The sequence below is a fragment of the Podarcis vaucheri genome (genome assembly GCF_965113315.1).
Source record: "Podarcis vaucheri genome assembly, chromosome: 14".
Taxonomy (NCBI): domain Eukaryota; kingdom Metazoa; phylum Chordata; class Lepidosauria; order Squamata; family Lacertidae; genus Podarcis; species Podarcis vaucheri.
In genome coordinates this window covers 35,493,480-35,515,743 of record NC_138752.1, presented here as the reverse complement: position 1 = coordinate 35,515,743, position 22,264 = coordinate 35,493,480, and the positions used below count along the sequence as shown (strand labels likewise).

At 44.8% G+C, this 22,264-nt stretch overlaps 1 protein-coding gene across 2 annotated transcripts in view; it reads right to left on the bottom strand.

Moving 5' to 3' along the window:
* Window positions 1-817: 817 nt before the first annotated feature.
* LOC309518874 (ectonucleotide pyrophosphatase/phosphodiesterase family member 7-like) overlaps window positions 818-22,264 on the bottom strand; it is a 62,371-nt gene continuing 40,924 nt past the window's right edge. For both annotated transcript variants that reach the window (XM_082199425.1, XM_082199424.1), the window contains 4 exons: window positions 19,461-19,606; window positions 11,092-11,718; window positions 6,012-6,343; window positions 818-1,847 (listed from right to left, as the gene is read on the bottom strand). In XM_082199425.1, coding sequence (XP_082055551.1) covers window positions 1,787-1,847; window positions 6,012-6,343; window positions 11,092-11,718; window positions 19,461-19,606 — 1,166 coding nt within the window. In that variant the 3' untranslated portion in view covers window positions 818-1,786. The remainder of the gene's footprint in view (window positions 1,848-6,011; window positions 6,344-11,091; window positions 11,719-19,460; window positions 19,607-22,264) is intronic.

Here is a 22,264-nt window from a genome sequence, read left to right as displayed (position 1 = left end):
ATACTTGCGCGGTGCAGACTACCCATCTCCAAAGTGCCAAATGTTTATGCACGTGTAGTCTCGGGTTTATGCACGTGTAGTCTCGGGTGTCAGACCTCTACCCCAAAAGGTGTGCCCTAGCCCTTCTATTGGGTAACCCTGGGGGCGGGAGACACGGGCCCTCTGTACATTATTTTGACAGGTATGTGAATTTTATGCACACCCACCCACCCAATATGCGCATATGGTTCGTTGGACAACTGCATTGCAAAAATCAAAGAAGTGAGAGTTCCATAGGCTTGCCATGTTCTGGTTCGCTTATTGCATTGGGTAGTGCAGATTAGGCAGGTTTGATGTGAAATGTGAACTAATGAGAAATTCTCTCCCGTTGCTGGCTTGATGCAAATATTTGCTTTCACCGCTGCTGTCAAAGGGAGCAACCAGTTGATAGCGCTCAATTGGTGTGTTGAAACAACAGACGGTTTATGAGTTTGCTTTCTTCTTCTTCGCTTCCTGTCCCGTTTCCCCTTGTGTGTTGTGTGTTTTAGATTGTAAGCCTGCAAGCAGGGACTACTTTGTTTTAATGGGTTGTATGTAAGCCACTCTGGGGGCCTTTTTTGCTGAAGTGCAGGGCGCAAATGCACTAAATGCAATGCATACATACATACACACTGACAGTACTTTTCTTCTGGGGGGACGCAGGGGTACGCATACCCCTAAACATTTTGTGAATCTAAGTTTGGCCTCATTGAGGGGCAGTATTTCAATAGGAGTAGGAAAATGAGAGTGCCCCTAAACATTTTTTTAAAGAAAAAAAGCACTGCGTACTGACTTTCAAATCTCTTTTATTCCAAGAGGCAGCAAGACATCCCTTATTGTGCGGTGCACTTAAATGTTAATATAACAATGTGGGTGCAGATGACACCTCCCTATGTTCCCTTGTTAAATCAGCCCTTTATATAGAAACACAAATTTTGGTCTTGGATTGAACCAAGGCAAAGCAGGTGCTCTCCCACTGAGCCAAAGCCCTTCCCCAGTGGCTGAGATCTCACTTCACCCAGCTGCTCAGTAAGCAAAAAATGTATGGCTACCAAAAAAGGGGGGGGGAGGGGAGGCAAGAGGTTCCAGGGGCCAGTGCCAAAGATTTCTGGACCAGCCCCTAACGGCACCCCTGGAGCTTGTGTAGATAACTTTGGGGGTGTTTGTAAGTGCACCCCTACTTTTTCAGCAGCAAAATGTTGGTGGGTGTGAGGTCAAGTCTGTAGCAAAAGAATATCACTTTGGAGCATTGAATCACTGAGATGGTGCTCCTGTTTTTGGTCAAGCATGTGGAACCAGGGTGCTTCTCTGGGAAAATTGATGTTGCAATTCCCCCCGAAAGCCAAATGCGTGTTTCCTGCCACCCTGTCCACCTTGCCAGATCACCTGGTGTCAAAGCCAATGATAGGCAGAGTCAACTAGTGCTTGTTTTGTGCCCATCCTCCCCACCCCCAACTAAGTCTACAAGGGCACCACTGAGGCTAAGGACGATGGAGATGACAGCCAGGGCCACAGCCCCCCATGAACTGGCTGTAAGTAAGAAGGCAGGGCGGGTGGGGACTGATGGAAAGGGAGGGTGGGGCAGTGCCCCATTCTCCCTAATGGACCAGCCTCTGTTGCCCTGCTGTGGTTTGACATGATACAGTCCATCCAACCTCTCAGAGGACTCCTTTAACACCTCATGAGCATCTCATTCTGCAGGGTGTGCAACCTAAGCCTTGGACAACGTCATTCCAAGAGTGCCTTCTTTGAACATGAAAGTGAGTCATCATAAGCCAGTTGACGGCGGCACTGTCTTTTTCATTTCTTCAGGATGCTCATCTTTCTTTCTGTAATGGATGGGAGCATTTGGAGAGAGAGAAAGAGAAAATCAGATATGATTTGGAGAGCGTTTTTGGTATTCAAATAGAATTTAAAATTAACTTGCCTTTGGAGGGGAGTGTTTCATTGCACACAGCAGGGTTTCTAAATTTGAGAAGTGTCATTTTAAGGTGACGCAGAACCTCTTAACAGCTCAGAGCAGGTACGATTCCTCTAGGGGCACAGCAAAGACAGAACTGCGAGTGGGACCTGAAACTTTTACTTCTTGCTGCAAGTTGGCAGACCCATCCAGACATCTCTTTTTATTGTGCATTCATGATTATTTGTGCTCATGGTATCGGGGTAGTTATATGCACCCTGCTTTTAATACTATTTCACCTGCAAAAGTTTTGGGGCAGACATACTGCTTGGTTTCCAATCAATGCCCCTTACCTTCCTGCTGAAATCCCACAGCCTTTTATACATCAAATGTTCTGGTTGTTGTTTTTTTGTCCAGCCTTTGTCGGACAATGATGATAATGAGGTGACATTGCGGAAGTAGCACAGAGCAACTAATAAAGCAGAATGAAGTATGGATGGTGTTGTATCAATTCATGTGCTATTATGGCATCAGTGGCATGCTGCAGAGCACACTTTCTCTGGAAACCTCATGGGGAAGCAAGATGTTGCAGTGTTAATGCTGTGAAGCCTCTCCATCCTATGTTCAGGTTGTTTATAGGTGTACATAAAGGCATATATCCCAAAGACATTGCAGTCTCTATTCTCCACCATCCTAAGGAAATCGAACCCTGGGTATGTGCTGGGACCCCCAGAATCTCTCACTGCTTGGATATTGGGGTAATGAGCAACAGTACTAGGTAATAGATTTTTATACCTGAGCTAGAAGCATAACAATTGACAAAATTGGTTTTTTGTTTTTTTAAAAAAGAGACTTTATATTCCTCTGCTCTGGCAAAGCTGTTCACCAAAAGCTGATTGCTTTCCCATTTCACAGCCCACAAAACCAGCAAAAAAACATATGTGCAATCTTTGAAAATGCGTTTTGAATGGACGCGTTTTGCCCCTGTTTACGTAGAGCGTTCTGGCTTCTAACAGATTGCCGGAGTCGTTTCTAGATGCTTTTTATCCAGAGATAGATGATATGCTTAATAAAACATCTGCTATGCTATTGTTAATTAGGGATTGGAAATGGTGTCTATGCAAAGGGAGAGAAAGAGAAAGAAAAAGAAAAGAACCCACAACTGGAGATATATTTCAAGTTAGGGAGTAGTGGAATATCATTATTTAATGAGATGGCAACTAGCTGTAGTCTTGGTCGGATCCTGGCACACTCAGGAAGGCAGGAAGTATTCCAGCTAAAAGCACATGCCTATTAATGTGGACTTGTTCAGGGCTGACCACAAGCATTTCTTTCTCAAGATCCAAAGGCTGTTCCTATGTTTCTTGTTGAACCATGACCTGGGAGACTTGGGTTCAAATCCCTACACAGCTATGAAGCTTACTGGGTGATCTCGGGCCAGTCACTGTCTCTCTGCCTGGCTTACCTCACAGGGTTGTTGTGAGGATAAAAGGAGGAGGGCAGAACCATGTACACCACCTTGAACTCCTTGCCACTGGGGAGGAGAAGGTGGTGTATAATTGATAATAAATTCCTGGGCGGCAAAGAGGCAGGGGTGCCAACTTGAATAAAAAATTAGGGATGCCCAGGTAAGCCCTGCCCCCCATAATCGATCACATGACACGGTGCATGCATACCATTTGAATGGCAATGGCCATCAACTTTTGGGGGCCCCAGTCCCCCTCAAATATTTTATTGAGGGGCCCAAAAACCCCTTAAGGGACACAGGTGGTGGTGTGGGTTAAATCACTGAGCCTAGAGCTTGCCGATCAGAAGGTCTGCGGTTCGAATCCCTGCGGCGGGGTGAGCTCCTGTTATTGAGTCCCTGCTTCTGCCAACCTAGCAGTTTGAAAGCACGTCCAAGTGCAAGTAGATAAATAGGTACTGCTCCGACGGGAACGTAAACGGTGTTTCTGTGCGCTGCTCTGGTTACCAGAAGTGGCTTAGTTATGCTGGCCACATGACACGGAAGCTGTACGCCGGATCCCTCGGTTAATAAAGCAAGATGAGCGCTGCAACCCCAGAGTTGTCCGCGACTGGACCTAATGGTCAGGGGTCCCTTTACCTTTACTAAAGACCTTTTGGCCCCTAGTAGTTGGCTCCTATGCAAGGAGGTATGGGCCGCATGGAGGCACTAAGGGTGCCAATCTGATGGTGCATCCATAGAATCCTGACTCCGCTGCCACCTTATTGCATCCAAATAAGGTCCGGTGATGCCAGAGCTGGCAGGGTGGCTCTGTTGTGCCACACTGACTCCCACTCACCTGCACATCTCAAGACGAATGTATGGACTGGGACGTAGCTATCCAGCAGGCAAAGCTCTCAGTATGGTCTGAAGGCACACAAGGCTACCCCCTTGCTAAAGCCCAGTGGGTCCTGGTTTGATTGGTGCCTGGAACAGGGAGCTGCCTTACTCTGAATCAGACCACTGGTCTATCAATGTTTGTCGCAGTGCTTTGCTGGATGGATGTGTGTAGAAAATAGCCTAGGAACATAAGAAGAGCCTTTGGATCAGACCAGTAGCCCATCTAGTCCAGCATCCTGTTCTTACAGTGGCCAGGCAGATACTGGTGGGAAATCTTGAAGCAGGATCAAAGCACAAGAGCCGGTTTTCAGCAAGTGGTACTTAGACGTGTTGGCCCTGATCATGGAGACAGAGTATAGCCATCCTTGCTAGTAGCCATGAATAGTCTTATCCTCTAAGAACCTTATCCTTGGCACTACTTCTGCACAAAGGCAAAATTAGCCTTTGTTGTTCCACTCACTTTTGCCCCTGGCCCTTCCCATCACTGGTGTCTGGCCCCCAGAAGGTTGCCTAAAAGGTAATGTGGCCCCCCTCAGCCTGAAGAAGGATCCCTAGCCCTGCAGTTAGGCCCCTCTGTTCTTTTGTATTGTGTTTCTGTGCTGCATCTGTGCAAGCGGGGGGTGGGGGGGTAGGGTAACAAAGCAGGCAAATTGCTGTATTTTCTACTGCATTCTCTATGAATGCGGGTTGCATTTTGCGATGTGACAATTGAGGACCCAAATTTTACTGAGCCGTAGTTTGCAGTGCAGATGTCTCTTTACGGGCCCGGCAATTTAGAAGGCAAAATGAACATTGCATGAGAGATGTTTTATAGTGTCGCAAGCAAAAATAAATAAATAAATGAAATAAATGGCCCTCATAATTGCCGGCTGATTGAATCCACGTGAAAGTTTTATACAGATACATGTTGTTTACTAGGATGTTTTCATAGGGTGTAATAAGGCTTGCATTGATATTTCATTGCAGAATAATCAATGTGTGAGTGAAACATGACAAAATTATGACCTGGGAAAGAGCATGCTGGTGTTTTATTGTGGTTTCAAAGTGCGGATGTGATTTGTGAAGATGCAGATTTTTATATTTATTTCTTACAGGAGTGAATAAAACAGGATTTGCAGTGAACGGCTTGCTAGCTGGCATTTGCTGATCTGCCTCTCAGGAATAAGAACACTCCTGTCCTTTGCCTTATGTAGTACATTATGAGTGGAAAGACCCTTTTTCGGCCTGAGGGACACATTGCCTCAGTGGTGGGTGGGGCCAGAGCCAAAAGTGGGCAGGGCAATTTATGTGATTCTTGCCTTTGCACCTTTGACTGACAGAGGTTCTCCTGGATTTCAAGTAGGGGAATCTTTGTCACCCCAACTGGGAGATGCTGGGGACTTTCTTCATTTAAAGCACTGCTATACCACTGAACTACGGCCCTTCCCCAAAGGGCGGATGGCCATAGCTCAGTGGTAGATTGTCTGTTTTGTCTGCAGAAAGTCCTAGGTTCAATCCCTGGCATCTCCAGACAGAGCTGAGAATGTCCCTTGCCTGAACTCCCAAAGAGTTGCTGTCAGTCATTGTGGCCAATAGTGGACCCCATGGTCTGACGCCAAATAATTTATTTTCCTGTGTTCCTATGTAGCAATGGATCCTGTCAACTGCCTGAGGGTGCCGGGTGCCAACACTGGCCTTCTTTACCCCTGCTTCCTCCTTCCACAACATGCCATTCCAGAACTAGAGAACAAAGAAGGAAACACGGCTTACCCCTTCTGACGTTGACTAGCCCTGTAGGACACTATGGAGATGGGTATCAGAAGAAGCAGGACTCCCAGGATGCCTCCTACAAGGGTGGGAATAAGGATGTTCCTGGATGGTGCTGAATGGAGCATGTTGCGAGTGAATGCCAAAGAGCCATTGTTGGGTTCGGGATGGACTCCCAGGAGCTCACACATCAACGGGTAAATGTGGATGGTGTCAAAGGGTTCTGCCAAATAGCCCTTCTTGAAATCTGGACCAAAAGCTCTGAAGATGGTCTTCATATCCATGTCTTTGTTGTCAAATCCATGGTCGCCTTTGTTGACGTAGAGGATGAACCTCTGAAAAGAGAATGTAAGCACATTTCCAATGGTTTGTGCACTTATATTTATTGCGTGCCTGAAGTGCTCTTAGGTTTCTGGAGGAAAGTGCTTCCTTAACGATTCCATCTGGGTGCATAGCTAAGCAACACAAAATTAAATTATGGAATTTGTAACTGCAAGCTGTAGCGATGGGTAGCAGCATAGATGTGGGTTTTTTTTTTGGGGGGGGGGGAATGCTACACAGCAATCATAAAGTGGGTGTGGGAAGTGGAGGGAGAAATGAAGGTGGACAATCCGCCTTTTCCTATGCCCTGCTGTGTTTGCGCAGAAGCTATTGGTGGTGGAGGAGACATTTTTCTTTCAGTTCTCCCAGACCCTTTCTCCAATTTTGTTGTGGGGGGGGGAAGACTTTTTTCTTCCCATTGATTTCAAAGGGAGAGAAATAAACTAGATCAGCTCCAGGACTAGTATATCCCCCCCCCCCCCGTTCTCATTAACAGAACCAAAGAATCATAGAGTTGGAAGGGATCATGAGGATCAATCTAGCCGAACCCCGTGCAGTGCAGGAATCTTATGCCCAACGTGGGGCTTGAACCCACAACCCTAAGATTAAGAGCCTCATGCTCTGCTGACTAGATGAACAGTTTGTGGGGGATTACACAGTTTTTTTTTTTTTTAAGCACAGCACTATCCAAGGTAGCTGCCAAAAGGAAGGTTACCCTTTGGATGGATTCTTTGGGGATCTGCAAAACAGCCCCAGAAACTGTACAATAGCAATAGCAGCAGCAGCAGCAGCAGCAGCAGCAGCAGCAGCAGCAGCAGCAGCAGCGGCCTATGATTGTAATACAGTATTGAAAATATGCACTTTGAGTGTTTTATACTGTATTTTTATTGGTTTTCATAGTAAGCCCTTTGAATATTTTAACAGGAAAAATGTATTATTAAATCTAGATCTAAAAATGTGCCATGAGCATGCCATGTGTAACCCTCTGCAAACATGTCACTCAAGAGGAAATGTTTTGTGCAAGGAATAGATAGATAGATAGATAGATAGATAGATAGATAGACAGACAGACGGAAAATAGAGAGACAGACAGACAGACAGACAGACAGGTAAATAGCTGTGCAATGTCAAAATGATTCATACAAAGCATGACCTCTCATAACCTCTCAGTCCTCATCACTGCCTGCCAAATGTTGGAAGCCTTAGGACTTGGTGCATCAGCCACTACATGTCACTATTGCTCCACTGGAAACTGGGCACCAAGATCACATCCATAGTTTACAGTTCTAGCTTTATGCTTTGAAAACTTCAGACGTACACCTAAAGAAAAAAGTATGATGTGTGAAGAGGTCTTTCATGCTTCAGGATGCATGAAATGTTTTAACTTGGTCTGAAGATCAGTCTACATGTTTAGAAATAGCTTGTGGAACTGCAGATTGCACTGCTTGAGAACGCAGGCGGGCAACTGTATGACTGAAAACTAGCTTGTTTGGGGAAATGGCTCTTTATTGATACTATTTTCACTGTGCTCTTCAGCTGGAAAAAAAAAAGGCCTGCAGAGCACAATTACAGCTTGTTGGATCAGGCCAATGATCCGTCTAGCCCAGAATCTTGTTCTCGCAGTGACCACCCAGATGCCCCATTGAGGGCAAGCAGGACCAGAGCTCAAGAGCAGTCTCTCCTCTTATGGATTCCAGCAACTGGAATTCAGAAGCATTTCTGCCTCCAAGCAGCTTACAAATATAAATAATGACTTGCACTCTGAAAGGTACAACATAAATGGCAAAGGGATGGAGAGAGAGGAGGAAAAAAGCAACCTCAGGCACTAATTCTTAGTTACAGAGTTCTTGTAAGGACTAACCAGAATGTGGGTGGATTGGGGCATGCAAGGGGAGGAGAAAGCAAACATTGATGAGCTCTCTGCTGAGTGGGGAATGGACCTGCTTCCTTTCCCTTCCTCAGTCTGCTGCAGGCTCATGCAGGGTCTCCTGCCAGGTGACAGCTGAGGGAGGAGAGACCCTGGAGTCCCATCTCCTCCTCGGCTATAGGCTGGTCACTTCCTTGACATGCTAGCGGGGAGTTTTTAAAACAGAGGTGCATCCATTCCCCCTTCTCACCCCTTCCATACAAGGAGGGCCATACTATGTACCGTGTTTTTCACTCTATAAGACGCACCAGACCATAAGACGCACCTAGTTTTGGGAAGAGGAAAACAAGAAAAAGAATATATTCTGAATCCCAGAAGCCAGGACAGCAAGAGGGATCGCTGCTCAGCGATCCCGCTTGTTGTCCTGCTTATGGGATAGCTGCACGCAGCCTCTCCCGGGCAAGGGGATGAAGGCTCCCCTTGCCCGGAAGAGGCTGCGCCAGAAGCCAGAAGCCAGGACAGCCAGCAGGATCACAGCACAGCGATCCCGCTGACTGTCCTGGCTTATGGGGCACAGCCTCTCCCGGGCAAGGGGCTCCCCTCCCCTTCATCCCCTGCCCAGGACAGGCTGCGTGCGACTAAGGCTCCCCCAAGAGCCACGCTCCCTTTAAATAGTGTGTGTGCGGCTCTTGGGGGCTTTTCCCTGAGGAGGGAGAAGGGCAGCCCTTCTCCCTCCTCGGGGAAAAGCCCTGAAGAGCTGCACACATGTTCCACGCGGCTCTTTAAAGGAGTGCTGAGCAGAGCCTCCCGCCTGCATTCGCTCCATAAGACGCACACACATTTCCCCTTAATTTTTAGGAGGGGGAAAGTGTGTCTTATAGAGCGAAAAATATGGTACTTTTTCTGAATATGTTTTTAGGTTCTATGCACATTTTCATTTTGGATACAACAAGCTCAGTGGAGCACACTATTTTGCAATGGAAACATTTCCATAGGATGCACGCCCAGGTGGTGAGCTTTGCCATGTATTCCACTTTGCAGATCTTTGGAATTTCTTGTCTCTCCAGGTTGCAGCATGCCTGAGAGTTTGCCACATGGGGGCGCAATCAGAAGGAAAAGATCCCAAGGCGAAAGTGAGAGTAAAAAGCCATGCTGTGCACTTACTGTCATTTCCCCACAAAAGTTGTACTAGTCTTTACTATGTTTTGAATTTTAACCACTATTCTGAATAACAAACATTTAAGATCACAGCCAGTGGAGTGTGTATTTTGCATAGGGAGAATTCCATCAGAAATTGAAATTGGAGCATAAATTGGCTACGATTTGCATATTCAGGAATGGAAATCACAGAGTCAAATATGAGCAGTGTTCAGTATTGTTTTTTTCTGTTAGTCCATAGTCTTTATGTTAAATAATATATTATTTCTTTACGTTGCATCTGATGTTTCCCTTCCACTGAAATTGAAATAGTTTCGGCCACAGTGAATAGTGGGATGTAGGTTTTAGTGGAAGCCAAAGTGCTGCAGAAGGTTAAAAGTGCTGAGTGCAATGAACACAAGACGAGACGGAAATCTCTGCCTCCTGACATGTCTAACAGTGCACCTCAACATGTAAAGCTTCTGTCCAGGATTACTTTGGGCTGCCTGCATGGGCCAGGTATGGTGGGTGCTGCCGTTTATTTCCTCATTCCCTTTCATTTATGAATCATTTCCTATGAAACATCTTAGAGGGATAGAACAATAAAACATCGGGAACAAAAACATACAACAAACCAAGTTCATATATAAAAACAATTAGTTCCACAACACTTGGAGGACCACAGGTTCCCTTCCCCTGAATTATGGCGATTGCAGGATGGATGGTGGCTAACAGATTGAGGTTGAATCCTGACAAGACAAAAGTACTCTTTTTGGGGGACGGGGTGGGCAGGTGTGAGGGATTCCCTGGTCCTGAATGGGGCAACTGTGCCCCTGAAGGAGTAGGTGCGCAGCCTGGGAGTCATTTTGGACTCACAGCTGTCCATGGAGGCGCAGGTCAATTCTGTGTCCAGGGCAGCTGTCTACCAGCTCCATCTGGTACGCAGGCTGAGACCCTACCTACCCACAGACTGTCTCACTAGAGTGGTGCATGGTCTAGTTATCTCCCTCTTGGACTACTGCAATGCACTCTATGTGGGGCTACCTTTGAAGGTGACCCGGAAACTACAACTAATCCAGAATGCGGCAGCTAGACTGGTGACTGGGAGTGGCCGCTGAGACCATATAACACTGTTCCTGAAAGACCTACATTGGCTCCCAATACGTTTCCGAGTACAATTCAAAGTGTTGGTGTTGACCTTTAAAGCCCTAAATGGCCTCAGCCTAGTATACCTGAAGGAGCATCTCCACCCCCATTGTTCAGCCTGGACACTGAGGTCCAGTGCTGAGAGCCTTCTGGTGGTTCCCTCACTGTGAGATGTGAGGTTACAGGGAACCAGACAGAGGGCCTTGGTAGTGGCGCCCACCCTGTGGAATGCCCTGTCATCAGATGCCAAGGAAATACACAACTATCTGATTTTGAGAAGACATCTGAAGGCAGCCCTGAAGGCAGTTTTTAATGTTTGATGTTTTATTGTATTTTTAATATTCTGTTGTGAGCTGCCCAGCATGTGCATGTGTTAATATGGCATTTTACCTTGAAAAGATCCAAGTATTATTGCATGGTGTGGAAACCACATAAGGATACTCCAGTTGGATCAGACCAGGGGTCTATCTAGTTCAGCATCCTGTTCTCAGAGTGGACATCTGGATGCCCCAGTGGGAAGGCATAGCCAGGACCTGAGTGCAATAGCACCTCTCCTCTGTTAGGACCCCCAGCAACTGGTATGCAGAAGCCATGATTTCATAATGAACTTACCCCATTGACACTGTAACCTGAATCTCCATAAACCAGGATTGGCAAAACCCGTTCATGTTGAGCGTAATGGAAATGCTCAGGAAACTCTCCCTTTTTATACACTTTGAGATGAGGGTGGGCATTTTTCAATGCCTGATAGATTTCCTCTTCTTTACCCGGTTTTGGGAGGATCATGCCAAAGCCACCATAGTCTACAATGTCAAATTTCACCAGGTCGCTGAATTTAATGTAGTTGCTCAGCATGATCTCAGTAACTTCCGGTTTCTTTTTGACCGTGGTCATTCCATGATCAGACGTGATGATGACATTGAGGGTCTCCTTCAAGCTGTGTTTTTCAATCGCTTCAAGGAGGTAACCGATGGTCCGGTCAATTTGTCGGATGATCGTTTTCCTGTCTTCAGTCTCTGGGCCAACCATGTGCCCCACCTTGTCAGGTTCCCCATAATAAAGTGTGACAAAATCAAAATCTTCCTCGGTGAACCATTTCATGACGATATCAATGTTTTCCCTCCACTCTGTCTCGTTGCTGTCGGGGTGAGTAAAGGACTCAACCAAACTCCTTTGGACTCCCTGGCCACTGTAATTGGCACCTCCACCGGGATAGTGAAATGAAGCTGTTTTTTTTCCCTAGTGGAGAAAAAATGAGGGGTTTTTAAAATTAAAAAACGGGGAGTTCAGGGAATATTCTTAACTGTGTGAAGGACAAGAAAAATGAAGCCAAAGCATCTCTCTTCGTTGTTGCAACCTGAATGCAAACATACTTCAACACACTCTGAAGCTGCTTCCAGACACTCTGTTTATTGAACATTTTCCCCGGTTTGTTAGTGCAAATGCCACCTCCTTACTATCAGTGTTTTGTGGAAGGGATTCAGCTGCAATAATGTAAATTTAGAGTTACACAATTGTAGTGAATTAAAGTGCTCTGGTGTAACAATTCCACTTTTTGTTTTTTTAAATTGGACTCTTGCAGTTAGGACAGTGATAGACATTTGCATAGGCCTCATTGAGCTCAATGGGACTTCTGCTTAAACACGAATAGGATTTAAAGGAACAAGACAGGGATGTCCGTTGTCACCACTATTATTCATTACTGTCTTGGAGGTCTTGACAAAAAACCTGCGGGAATCTACAACCTTGAAAGGTATAAGAATCAGTGTAAAAAAGTATAAGCTAAAAGCCTTTGCAGATGATTTGGTCCTAACATTAGAAGAGCCACAAACCAGTGTAAGGGAAGCACTGGGAAAAAATGAAGAATTTGGGCAGTTGGCAGGTTTTAAGTTGAATAGTTGGCAGGTTTTAAGTTGAAAAGTTGAATAAAGGAAAGATAAAAATGTTGATGAAAAATATGAATAAAGGAAAATTAGAAGAGATGCAACAGGAATTTGGAATTACGGCGGTCAAAAAAGCTAAATATTTAGGAATTTGGCTAATGCCCCAGAATATTAATTTGTTTAATGACAATTATGTTTCAACATGGAGAGAAATTAAAAGTGATTTAGAAATATGGAAAAGATTAAATATGTCATTGTGGGGCAGAATATCCGCTATAAAGATGAATGTTCTACCCAAGATGTTATTTCTTTTTCAAATGATTCCGATAATTAAAGGAACAGGGCAATTTAAGGATTGGCAAAAGATTCTATCAAGATTCATCTGGCAAGGGAAAAAAACAAGGATAAAGTTTAAATTATTAATAGACAAAAAAGAAACTCCTTGCCAGATTTGAAGCTCTACTATGAGGTGTCCTGCTTGTGTTGGTTGAAAGAGTGGATAACATTGGAGAATACAGATTTGTTGGATTTAAAAGGTTATGATAACAGATTTGGGTGGCATTTGTATTTGTGGTACGATAAAGTAAAAGTGCATAAAGGATTTCTAAACCACGTGATAAGAAAATCAATTTATGAAGTATGGGATAGATATAAAAATCTGTTAGAATGGAAAACACCTTAGTGGCTATCTCCAGTAGAAGCACTATTGGTGCACTATTTAAAAAATTAAATATGGAAGAGAAATGGGCCACTTATGGTGAAATGTTGATAGAAACAGAGAAAGGATGGAATCTCAAACCATATGAACAGATAGGAGAAATGTTTACTGGTTGGCTGCAATGTTACCAAGTAAATGATATATTTAGTGCTGACAAAAGGAATTGCGGATTTGAAAGTAAGAAATCTAAATTTCAAACCGAACTGCTGGAGGGTAAAGTTAAACTGTTGTCAAAGATGTACAACTTTTTGTTAGAATGGCGTACTAAAGATGAAGAGGTGAAAGAAGTAATGATGAAATGGTCTATAGACACTGGGCATAATACAGTATCCAGTATGAATCTTGGTCAAAATAATGGAATCAGAATTTAAAATTTACAGCATGTATGGTACACTGAAAGAAAATGTAATGAAAATGATGTATTGGTGGTATTTGACCCCAGTAAAACTGGCCAAAATGTATAGGATGAAAAAAAAAATTATGTTGGAAATGCAATGAAAAGGGTGGAGACTTTTACCATATGTGGTGGACTTGTTATAAGGTGAAAACTTTTTGGGAAATGGTCTATAATGAACTAAAAAAGATGTTAAAATATACCTTCCCCCAAAAACCGGAAGCGTTTTTGCTTGGGTTGATGGGAGAAGAGATTGCAAAAGTAGACCAAAGACTGTTTATGTATGCCACCACTGCAGCAAGAATTTTGTTAGCCTAAAGGTGGAAATCACAAGAATTACCAACGATTGAGGAGTGGCAGATGAAGATGATGGACTATGCAGAGCTAGCCAAACTGACTGTGAGGATCCGGAACCAAGGTGACGAGAAATTCCAGAGAGATTGGAGTAAATTTATTAAGTACTTGAGAGACCATTGCAAAAATGAGAAGACACTAGCAGGATTGACATAAATCCTGCTACACAATATAAAAATAGTATCTGAACATGGATAATAGAAGGATTTGATATGTATTGAAGGACAGAAACTGACAGCAGAAATGTGTATACAATTTTTTAGGAAATTGGAAACCAGTTGAAGGGAGGGAGGGAAGTCACGAGCTCGGCAGAGCAAATGCTTTTGAATGGTTATCATAATGTCATATTTTATCTTTCTGTTTTATTACTGAAAATAATAAAAATTATATTTAAAAAAATAAACACGTATAGGATTACGCCATAAGGTAGAAATTTCCTCCACATATGAAATGCCTGTCAAATCAGAGGTAACCTCTGCCATAAATTTTACAGAGTAATTTGATTAATTCAATTAATTTCAGAGTAGCACCAGCCAGATTATTATTATTATCATTATTATGCTTATCATAATGTTCTTACTGACATTTAATATGCCATTTTGGGGCTGAGAAAAGGTCAAAGCTGATTTAAAACCCAACTTCACAAAAACAGGCAAATCCTGCCAAGGAATGAAAAGATCAATCTGAGTTCATAATACTGTCCAGGTACAGTGGACGCTTGGGTCGCGAACGTGATCCATGTGGGAGGCACGTTCGCAACCTACAGCATTCACAACCCACAGTGCCGCATCTGTGCATGTGCGGGTCATGATTCTGCGCATGACGTGATTTAGTGTGCGCATGCGCGAGCGCCGAAACCCAGAAGTAACCCGTTCCAGTACTTCCGGGTTCAGTGTGGTGCACATCCTAAAAACGCGCAACCTGAAGCGTCTGTAACCTGAGGTATGATTGTGCTAAGGACCGAGTCCAGCTTGTAACATCAGAATCTCCATTGTGATATTTGGCACACTTTGGGATACCAGTTCCATATTTTTGTAGTTTCACAGTGCAATCCTGAGTATGTTTACTCAGAAGTACAGTGCTACCTTGGGTTACATATGCTTCAGGTTACATACGCTTCAGGTTACAGACTCTGCTAACCCAGAAATAGTGCTTCAGGTTAAGAACTTTGCTTCAGGATGAGAACAGAAATTGTGCTCCCGCGGTGCGGCAGCAGCAGGAGGCCCAATTAGCTAAAGTGGTGCTTCAGGTTAAGAACAGTTTCAGGTTAAGTACGGACCTCTGGAACGAATTAAGTACTTAACCCGAGGTACCACTGTAAGTCCCACTGTTCCAATGAAGGCTAATGCCAGCTGAATGCAAACAGGATTGTCATCTCAAAATGCAACCCTATACATTTCTACTCAGAAGTAAGTGCCATAGCATTCAAGGTTGTCCCTCTGGGTTGTGGGATTACATTGAACATTACAGAGTTACAGGACCGGGGTGGGGGTGGGGTGGGAATAGACAGATCCCCATCCCCAAAGAGCTTACAATCTATACTTTCCCTGTATAAATTAAAACATGGCAAAGTGAAGGCTCGGCTGATGTGCTAAATTTCCATGCACAAGGAGTTTTATCTGCAAACTTGCTACCCATGCACTACCAGAACTGGCGGAGTCCTGAGAAAAGTTTACCCCTTGATCCCAACTATCACTGCATAAAATGGCTTATGGGTTTCAGGCACTGGGGTGTACATACATTTATATTAGCATGGGGCACCCTTTTCTGTTAGAGGGCCACATTCCCATCTAGGGAAGCTTCTGGGGGCCACATGCAAAAGTGGGTGGAGCAACAAATGTTAATTTACTCATATATCTCTGTCCTCCATGCAGACAAGCCAGAAGCATCACCAGAGTTCAATGATGTTTTCCAGCCTGCCAAAAACTATCAAGAGGGTGCGAACCAGGGTTGGTGGGGGGTTTGACATGGGGAAATGGGTGTGGCTGGTGAGGGACCATCTCCTAGGGAGAGTTCTGCGTGTGAACTAGAGAAACCTGGAGTCTGAGGCTCATCTCGCTCCAACCTATATGCATAAACAGGCCCGATGGAGGGCAGTGACTATTCTGTCTTCCTCCCCCTCTTTATCCCCAGAATTGTACCTTGGAGAGCTTTGACGTCTGGCTCCAGATCTTTTTAACCCAAGTAGCTGAATTCACATTGACTCAAAACCTGGCAGGGGAATTCCTCCTGTTCTTATTTCCAACAAAACAATTTAATAAAGCTCAATAAAAATATAATTATGTAGAAACAAGAGGGTATTTACTGTTCTTGCCTCCCCATTTTATTAACATAATCAACTTTACTAGCAGCTATAAAATTTGCGATTATTACCAGTTTTACTGGGAATGTTATTTTCTGTTAATATTGCTGCTTTCTTTTATTGCAGAGCGTCACAGACATTCTTATTATTCCTCAAAGTTGTGAATTGAGGCAGCTGGCAGGTTTGCGGGGCTGTTTCCACCCTCCCCCTTTCCTGATCGTACCCTTTGCTTAAACTAAAGTGCTTTGTAATTTTGGTTTCTCCTGCTTTTCACTTTGAAGGCTGCTTTCAATTTGACATAAGCTAGATTTAACCTTTAGCTGCACAAGCTCTTTAAAATTCCTGTTCCATGTGTCATTCGAATTAGCATCACTCTTCCCCCCCCCCATGCGAGGGCAAAGAAACTGTAGCTACATTTTCCTTCACTAAGAGAAAGAGTGGAAGTAGTGGAAATACAGAAAAAGAAAAGAAAGGGAGTTATATTGTTTGGCTGGAGATTTACAAGGTCACTGTTTCTCTTGACATTCTATTTAGTCTTCTGCTAAACAGCGTAACATATCTTTAGAGAAACACTTCAAGGCTCTCATATATCAATGCATTTTCAAAAAAGAAGAAGAAAGAAATTAGATGTATTATGTTTAATCTCTGAGTTACTAGAGTGACGTTTGCTGAGACCAAATTCCTTTGCCTTGAATTCAAGACACATTTTGTCTTTTCCAAAGCAATCAGTACATGGGCTTTCAACGGACTAAGGGATGTTCAGCCATTTCATTGTCTCCCTCTGAACTTATCAACCAACCAACCAGTCGATCAAGAGGTAAATAGTATGTGGTCAGGAAATTCTGGCAACCAAACCTGGGCTCTTGACTCTCTGTGTAGGTTTAGGAACAAAAGAACTACGTGCCTGGATCAGGCCATCTAGTTCTGCATCTTGTTCTCAGAGTGAGGAATCAGATCTCCACAGTGATCAGGGCCCAGTACATTTTGGCACCTGAGGCAAACCGCAAAATAGCATCCTAATGGCAAGTGCTATTTGACAGTGGAAGGGGCTGCCTCTGGTGTGACGATCATGAAGGAACCGTGCACTTCTGATTTGGCCACTACATGGCTAGTTGTAAGTTAAGAAAGAAGGTAGGAAGGAAGGTGAGGACTGGCTGAGGCACATTTACCCTAATGGACCACCATCTTTGGGTTAACTTAGCCCTTCATTACATGAGTCTACACCAGCCTTTTTCTTTTCCAGTGTTTCCCATGGAATCCTCGCAACATGGATTCTGTTAAAGAAAAACCGTTAGACTTGGCCAGAGGTTAACACATTTATCTCCACAGAAACACGCCCAAATTGGAGCAGAGTGGGAGGGACTGGTATCTTGATGATTAATAAACCCAGTTTTGTCCAAATCGCATGCGGAGTCAACATTTCTCTGAAAATGATGTAGGTGATGCCACATAAGGTGAATCGCTTTGCTGATCTTCAGCTATCAGCAGGCTGTAACCTCTTGGGATTCCTAAAATGGGCATTGCCTACTCATTGTTAATGTGATTAAGAAGTACAGTGGTACCTCGGGTTACATATGCTTCAGGTTACATACGCTTCAGGTTACAGACTCCGCTAACCCAGAAATAGTGCTACAGGTTAAGAACTTTGCTTCAGGATGAGAACAGAAATCGGGCTCCGGCGGCACGGCAGCAGCAGGAGGCCCCATTAGCTAAAGTGGTGCTTCAGGTTAAGAACAGTTTCAGGTTAAGAACAGACCTCCAGAACGAATTAAGTTCTTAACCCGAGGTACCACTGTAATGACAATCTTTTGGACTACTGAATGATGAGAGATGGTTCCGGAAAGCTGGATTTGCCCAGAATTAAGTGTGCTTTCTGTACAAGTGTTGACAAGCTCAGCAGTGAAGAACAGGAGGGATTCAGGTGGTAAGCAATAAAGGAAATATGAAGCTCAGCTGTGTCAGAGGCAAGGAATTGGCCAGAAACCTGAGAGTAGAGATGGGAGAGATATTCAGTTCACAAGAACATAACATGCTAGATCTGGCCAGTGGCCTGCCTAGCCTAACTGTTCTCACAGTTGCCACCCTAATGCCTGAGCACACGATCACTCTCCTCTCCTGTGATTTCCAGCAACTGGTATTCAGAAGTGTTACTGCATCTGACCATACATCCACATAAAGATTCTTTCAGGCCAACTGTATGTACAGGTTCTTCTTATAGGATAAGGAACACAAGAGTTTTTCATTAAAAAACAAAGACACGCCACAATGATGCTGATTCAGTCGTGCTGTTTGCAGATCCCTGGGTTTCTCTGTATAGAAAGGTGTGAACACCATCCACAGTGGTGGAGGAAGGGAGGCGGTCTGCCCCATGTGCCATCTCTGAGGGGGTGACAAGAAGGCACCCAGCGGGAGACTCGCCCTGCTGCCCTGGGAGCGCCGGTGCGAGCTGCCGCCACCGCACCACCACAGCCATGTGCAGAGGATCCCTTCGCCACCGCTGCAGCCGCAAGCGGAGAACCCCTCCACCGCCACCGCGAGCAGAGGATCCCACCGCAGCGCTGTCGGCAAACCACCTGGCAGCGCATGCGCAGTGCTGCTATGTACGGCGCATGCACATGCACTGTATGTAGTGCAGCCGCACATGCGCTGTATGGCGCATGCGCATGAGCTGCCGGGCGGTTTGCCCCGCCCCCAACACCCTGCCCCGGGTGCTGGTTATCCTTTGATCGCCCCTGACCATCCATCAGAGTAAACGGCTTTGCTGATTTAACCTTGATCATCCTTCAGTCTGCATCCACTTGTTCATCACGTGAACTTATGACGATCCTGCTGGATCAGGTCAAAAGCCTATCTGGTCCAAATTCTTGTTCAAACAGTCAGATGCCTGTTGAGATACCCTCAAAAAGGAGCCCTCTCCCCACCAGCAGCTCATATTTAGAAGCATTAGAAGAGAAGAAGAGTTTGGATTTGATATCCCGCCTTTCACTCCCCTTCAGGAGTCTCAAAGCGGCTAACAATCTCCTTTCCCTTCCTCCCCCACAACAAACACTCTGTGAGGTGAGTGGGGCTGAGAGACTTCAAGAAGTGTGACTGGCCCAAGGTCACCCAGCAGCTGCAGGTGGAGGAGCGGAGACGCGAACCCGGTTACCCAGATTACGTGACTACCGCTCTTAACCACTACACCACACTGGCTCTGCTGGTGGAGGCAGAGCATAGCTAGTTGCTACTAATCACCTTCCCCCTGAAAATGCAACCCTTGATCCAGAGAAACTCGAGGATGCCCTCGGACAATTCATTATAGCAATATAATCCTTGCTCTGGATCCAGTACCTGGTTTTGAGCTGTGATCCACAGTGGCAGAACTCCATTGTCCCACCATTCGGTCTTGTTCTGTGTTTCTTTGTGGCCATACTTTCTCAGAGTCTCCGTGTTGAACATCATATTATGGATGACACCATGGTCTTCGATCCAGCGGCCTAGGTTTGGAAAAGAAAAAGGATGAAACGTGGCAAGAAAGGTGGGTGTTCTCTTGTGACTGTGGACTCACTGCCCCATAGGTGACTGGGGCTCCTGATAGTATCTCCCCCGCTTCTGCAGTAGTATGACACTTGACTCACTTACTTGAGTGTTCTAGACCTATCTGTTCTGCTGCCATCTTGAATACAGAACAATTTTTGATGCTGAGCCAGTGAGAGAGACTTCAGGCTCTGAACATTTCACCACTTCTGCACTTTATTAGTGCACACTATATAGCATCCTAGAATGAATTTCTGGCAAAGATAATCTTTTTTAACCAATCACATTCAGATACTAATTAAATCATTATCTGAGTAATGTATTTACTTTACGGGAAGTTCTTTTTAATGAGGAATATTAATTAAAACCTGTTGGATGGCTGGTAAGCATATAAGCATATCTGCCTGTCTGTTTTAATTAATTCCCAGTAAATAATGAGACCATATAAACATGTAATTGCATTACAGATTTTTAGAGCTGTGTTGAACATAGCAATATATATATATATATATATGAGAGAAACCTTTCTGTTTCTGAGTTTTAAACCTCAAGGGTGGAACATCTGCCTTGCAGGCAGAAAGTCCCAGGTTTAGTTTCCAGCATCTTCAGATATGACAAGGGAAGACTCCTGCCTGAAACTCTGGAGAGAGCTGCTGCCAGTCAGTGTAGACAATATTGAGCCAGAGGGACCAATGACCTGACTTGGTATAAGGCAGCTTCCTGTGCTCTTCTGTTATCCCTGTGTAATCACTCTTCCATATCATAATCCTGGATGTTTCCTGGAAATATCAACATACATGTATAAGGCAGGTTGGCCATCACTTGGTCACACCGGACTTCTTTTATGACCATAGGATGGGTGCTTTCAGCCATGACTTCCTGGAGAAAGGCAACTTCCAAAGATACTCTCCCTGGAACCACAGCTGCCTGCCTGCCTTGAGTTCAGACCTGGGTGGTCGTGCGATCTACTTTATAGACGGTAGTCCTCTATTGGAAGGTACCTCAGAGGACAAGTCCCCCTGCTGGTAGGACTTTCAGGACCATGCCTTGTTTAATAATAAAGAACTATAAGGATAGAGACCGGAGAGCTAGCTCTCTCTCTCTCTCTCTCTCTCTCTCTCTCTCTCTCTCTCTCTGTAATTTCTGTGTCATGGTGGCCACCAATTTGGATGGCTTTAAAAGAGAATCAGACAAATTCATGGAGGAAAAGCTATCAGTGGCTACCAGCCACTAAGGCTATGTTCTGCTTCCATGGTTGGAAGCAGCAATGCTTCTGAAGACCAGTTGCTGGAAGCCACAGGAGGGGAGAGTTGCTCTTGAGCTTGGGTCCTGCTTCTGGGTTTCTCACAGGGACATCTGGGTGGCCACTGTGAGAACAGGATGGTGGCCTTGATAGGCCATTTGCCAGATCTAGTAGGACTCTTATTGTGTTCTTACAAGTAGCAGCAAGGGGAGGGCTATTGCCTGTGGTCTTCCTGGAGGAATCTGATTGGCCACTGTGAGAAGAGGATGCTGGACTAGGTGGGCCTTTGGTCTGATCCAGCGGGGCTCCTCTTCTCTCACAGATTAGCATGCTCAACTCTATATGCCACTCTCTATCCCTAGCGATGGACTCTATTTTGGGAGATGAATAAGTGGGCACCCTCAATTTGGGCTTTGAACAGGGTGAGAGAAGCTCTGTCTGAAATAACAGAAAAGGCTAAAAACAGAGAGAGAGAGAGAGGAGCACGAAGAAAGTGGTGGTGGCCTGGGACCAGCCTTGGCAGAAATCAGCAGAGGGAAGTGAGAGTTCAGATTCATTGTGGGCACAGGGCACTGCCTCTGCTAAATTAACTGCTGAGCGATAGACTTCTTAGCAAAAGGCCAAAGCTTATAGTATTCAGCTGCACTATAAATAATGATCTACCCAGAGAATGAGTCACAGGATCTGGCAGGGAAGAGAGAAAACAACAGCTTTGGTCTTGGAGAATAAAGTTCTAAGCAACAAATATTGAAGCTGGAAATAGACATCCCATGATATTGGGCCGTTGGCCAGCCAAACGGCACAGGCAATAGAGGCGAATGTTTGCCAGGTTTGAATCGAGAGCCAGAACAGTGGCAGTGTAGTGTAGTGGTTAGGGTGCTGTACAAGGTCCCAGGAGACCAGGGTTAAAATCCACACACAGTCATGCGTCTGGGCAGGGTTCTGAGCTTTGTAGGCACAGAGGAAATGCCTCATGGGCTCCATTGACTGCTCCCCACACATAAAGTTTTTAGCCTTGAATGCTTTCATTTAATTAGGATTGACATCCAGCATATCTGTTTGCAATAAAAATTATCAATTTTCCTCAGCTTTCAAAGCTATTTGTTGGCAATGATTGATTAATTAATTAATCAAAGCACCCACCTTCCCGTCCTGGAAATGGACCTTATAAGGTGGCTGACTACTGTGATGGAACATCTAACAATAACGTAATATAAACACTAATTAAACAAGGTGACAACTTAAACTTCTTTCAGAAAGACTATACAATTTCCCCATTGATAATTCTGTAAGATGTTCGACTGCAGCAAGGTCAGTCAAAGCTGATGCCAAAACAAAGTTGAATTGGGGGCCTCTGCAACGACTGCACCATCCC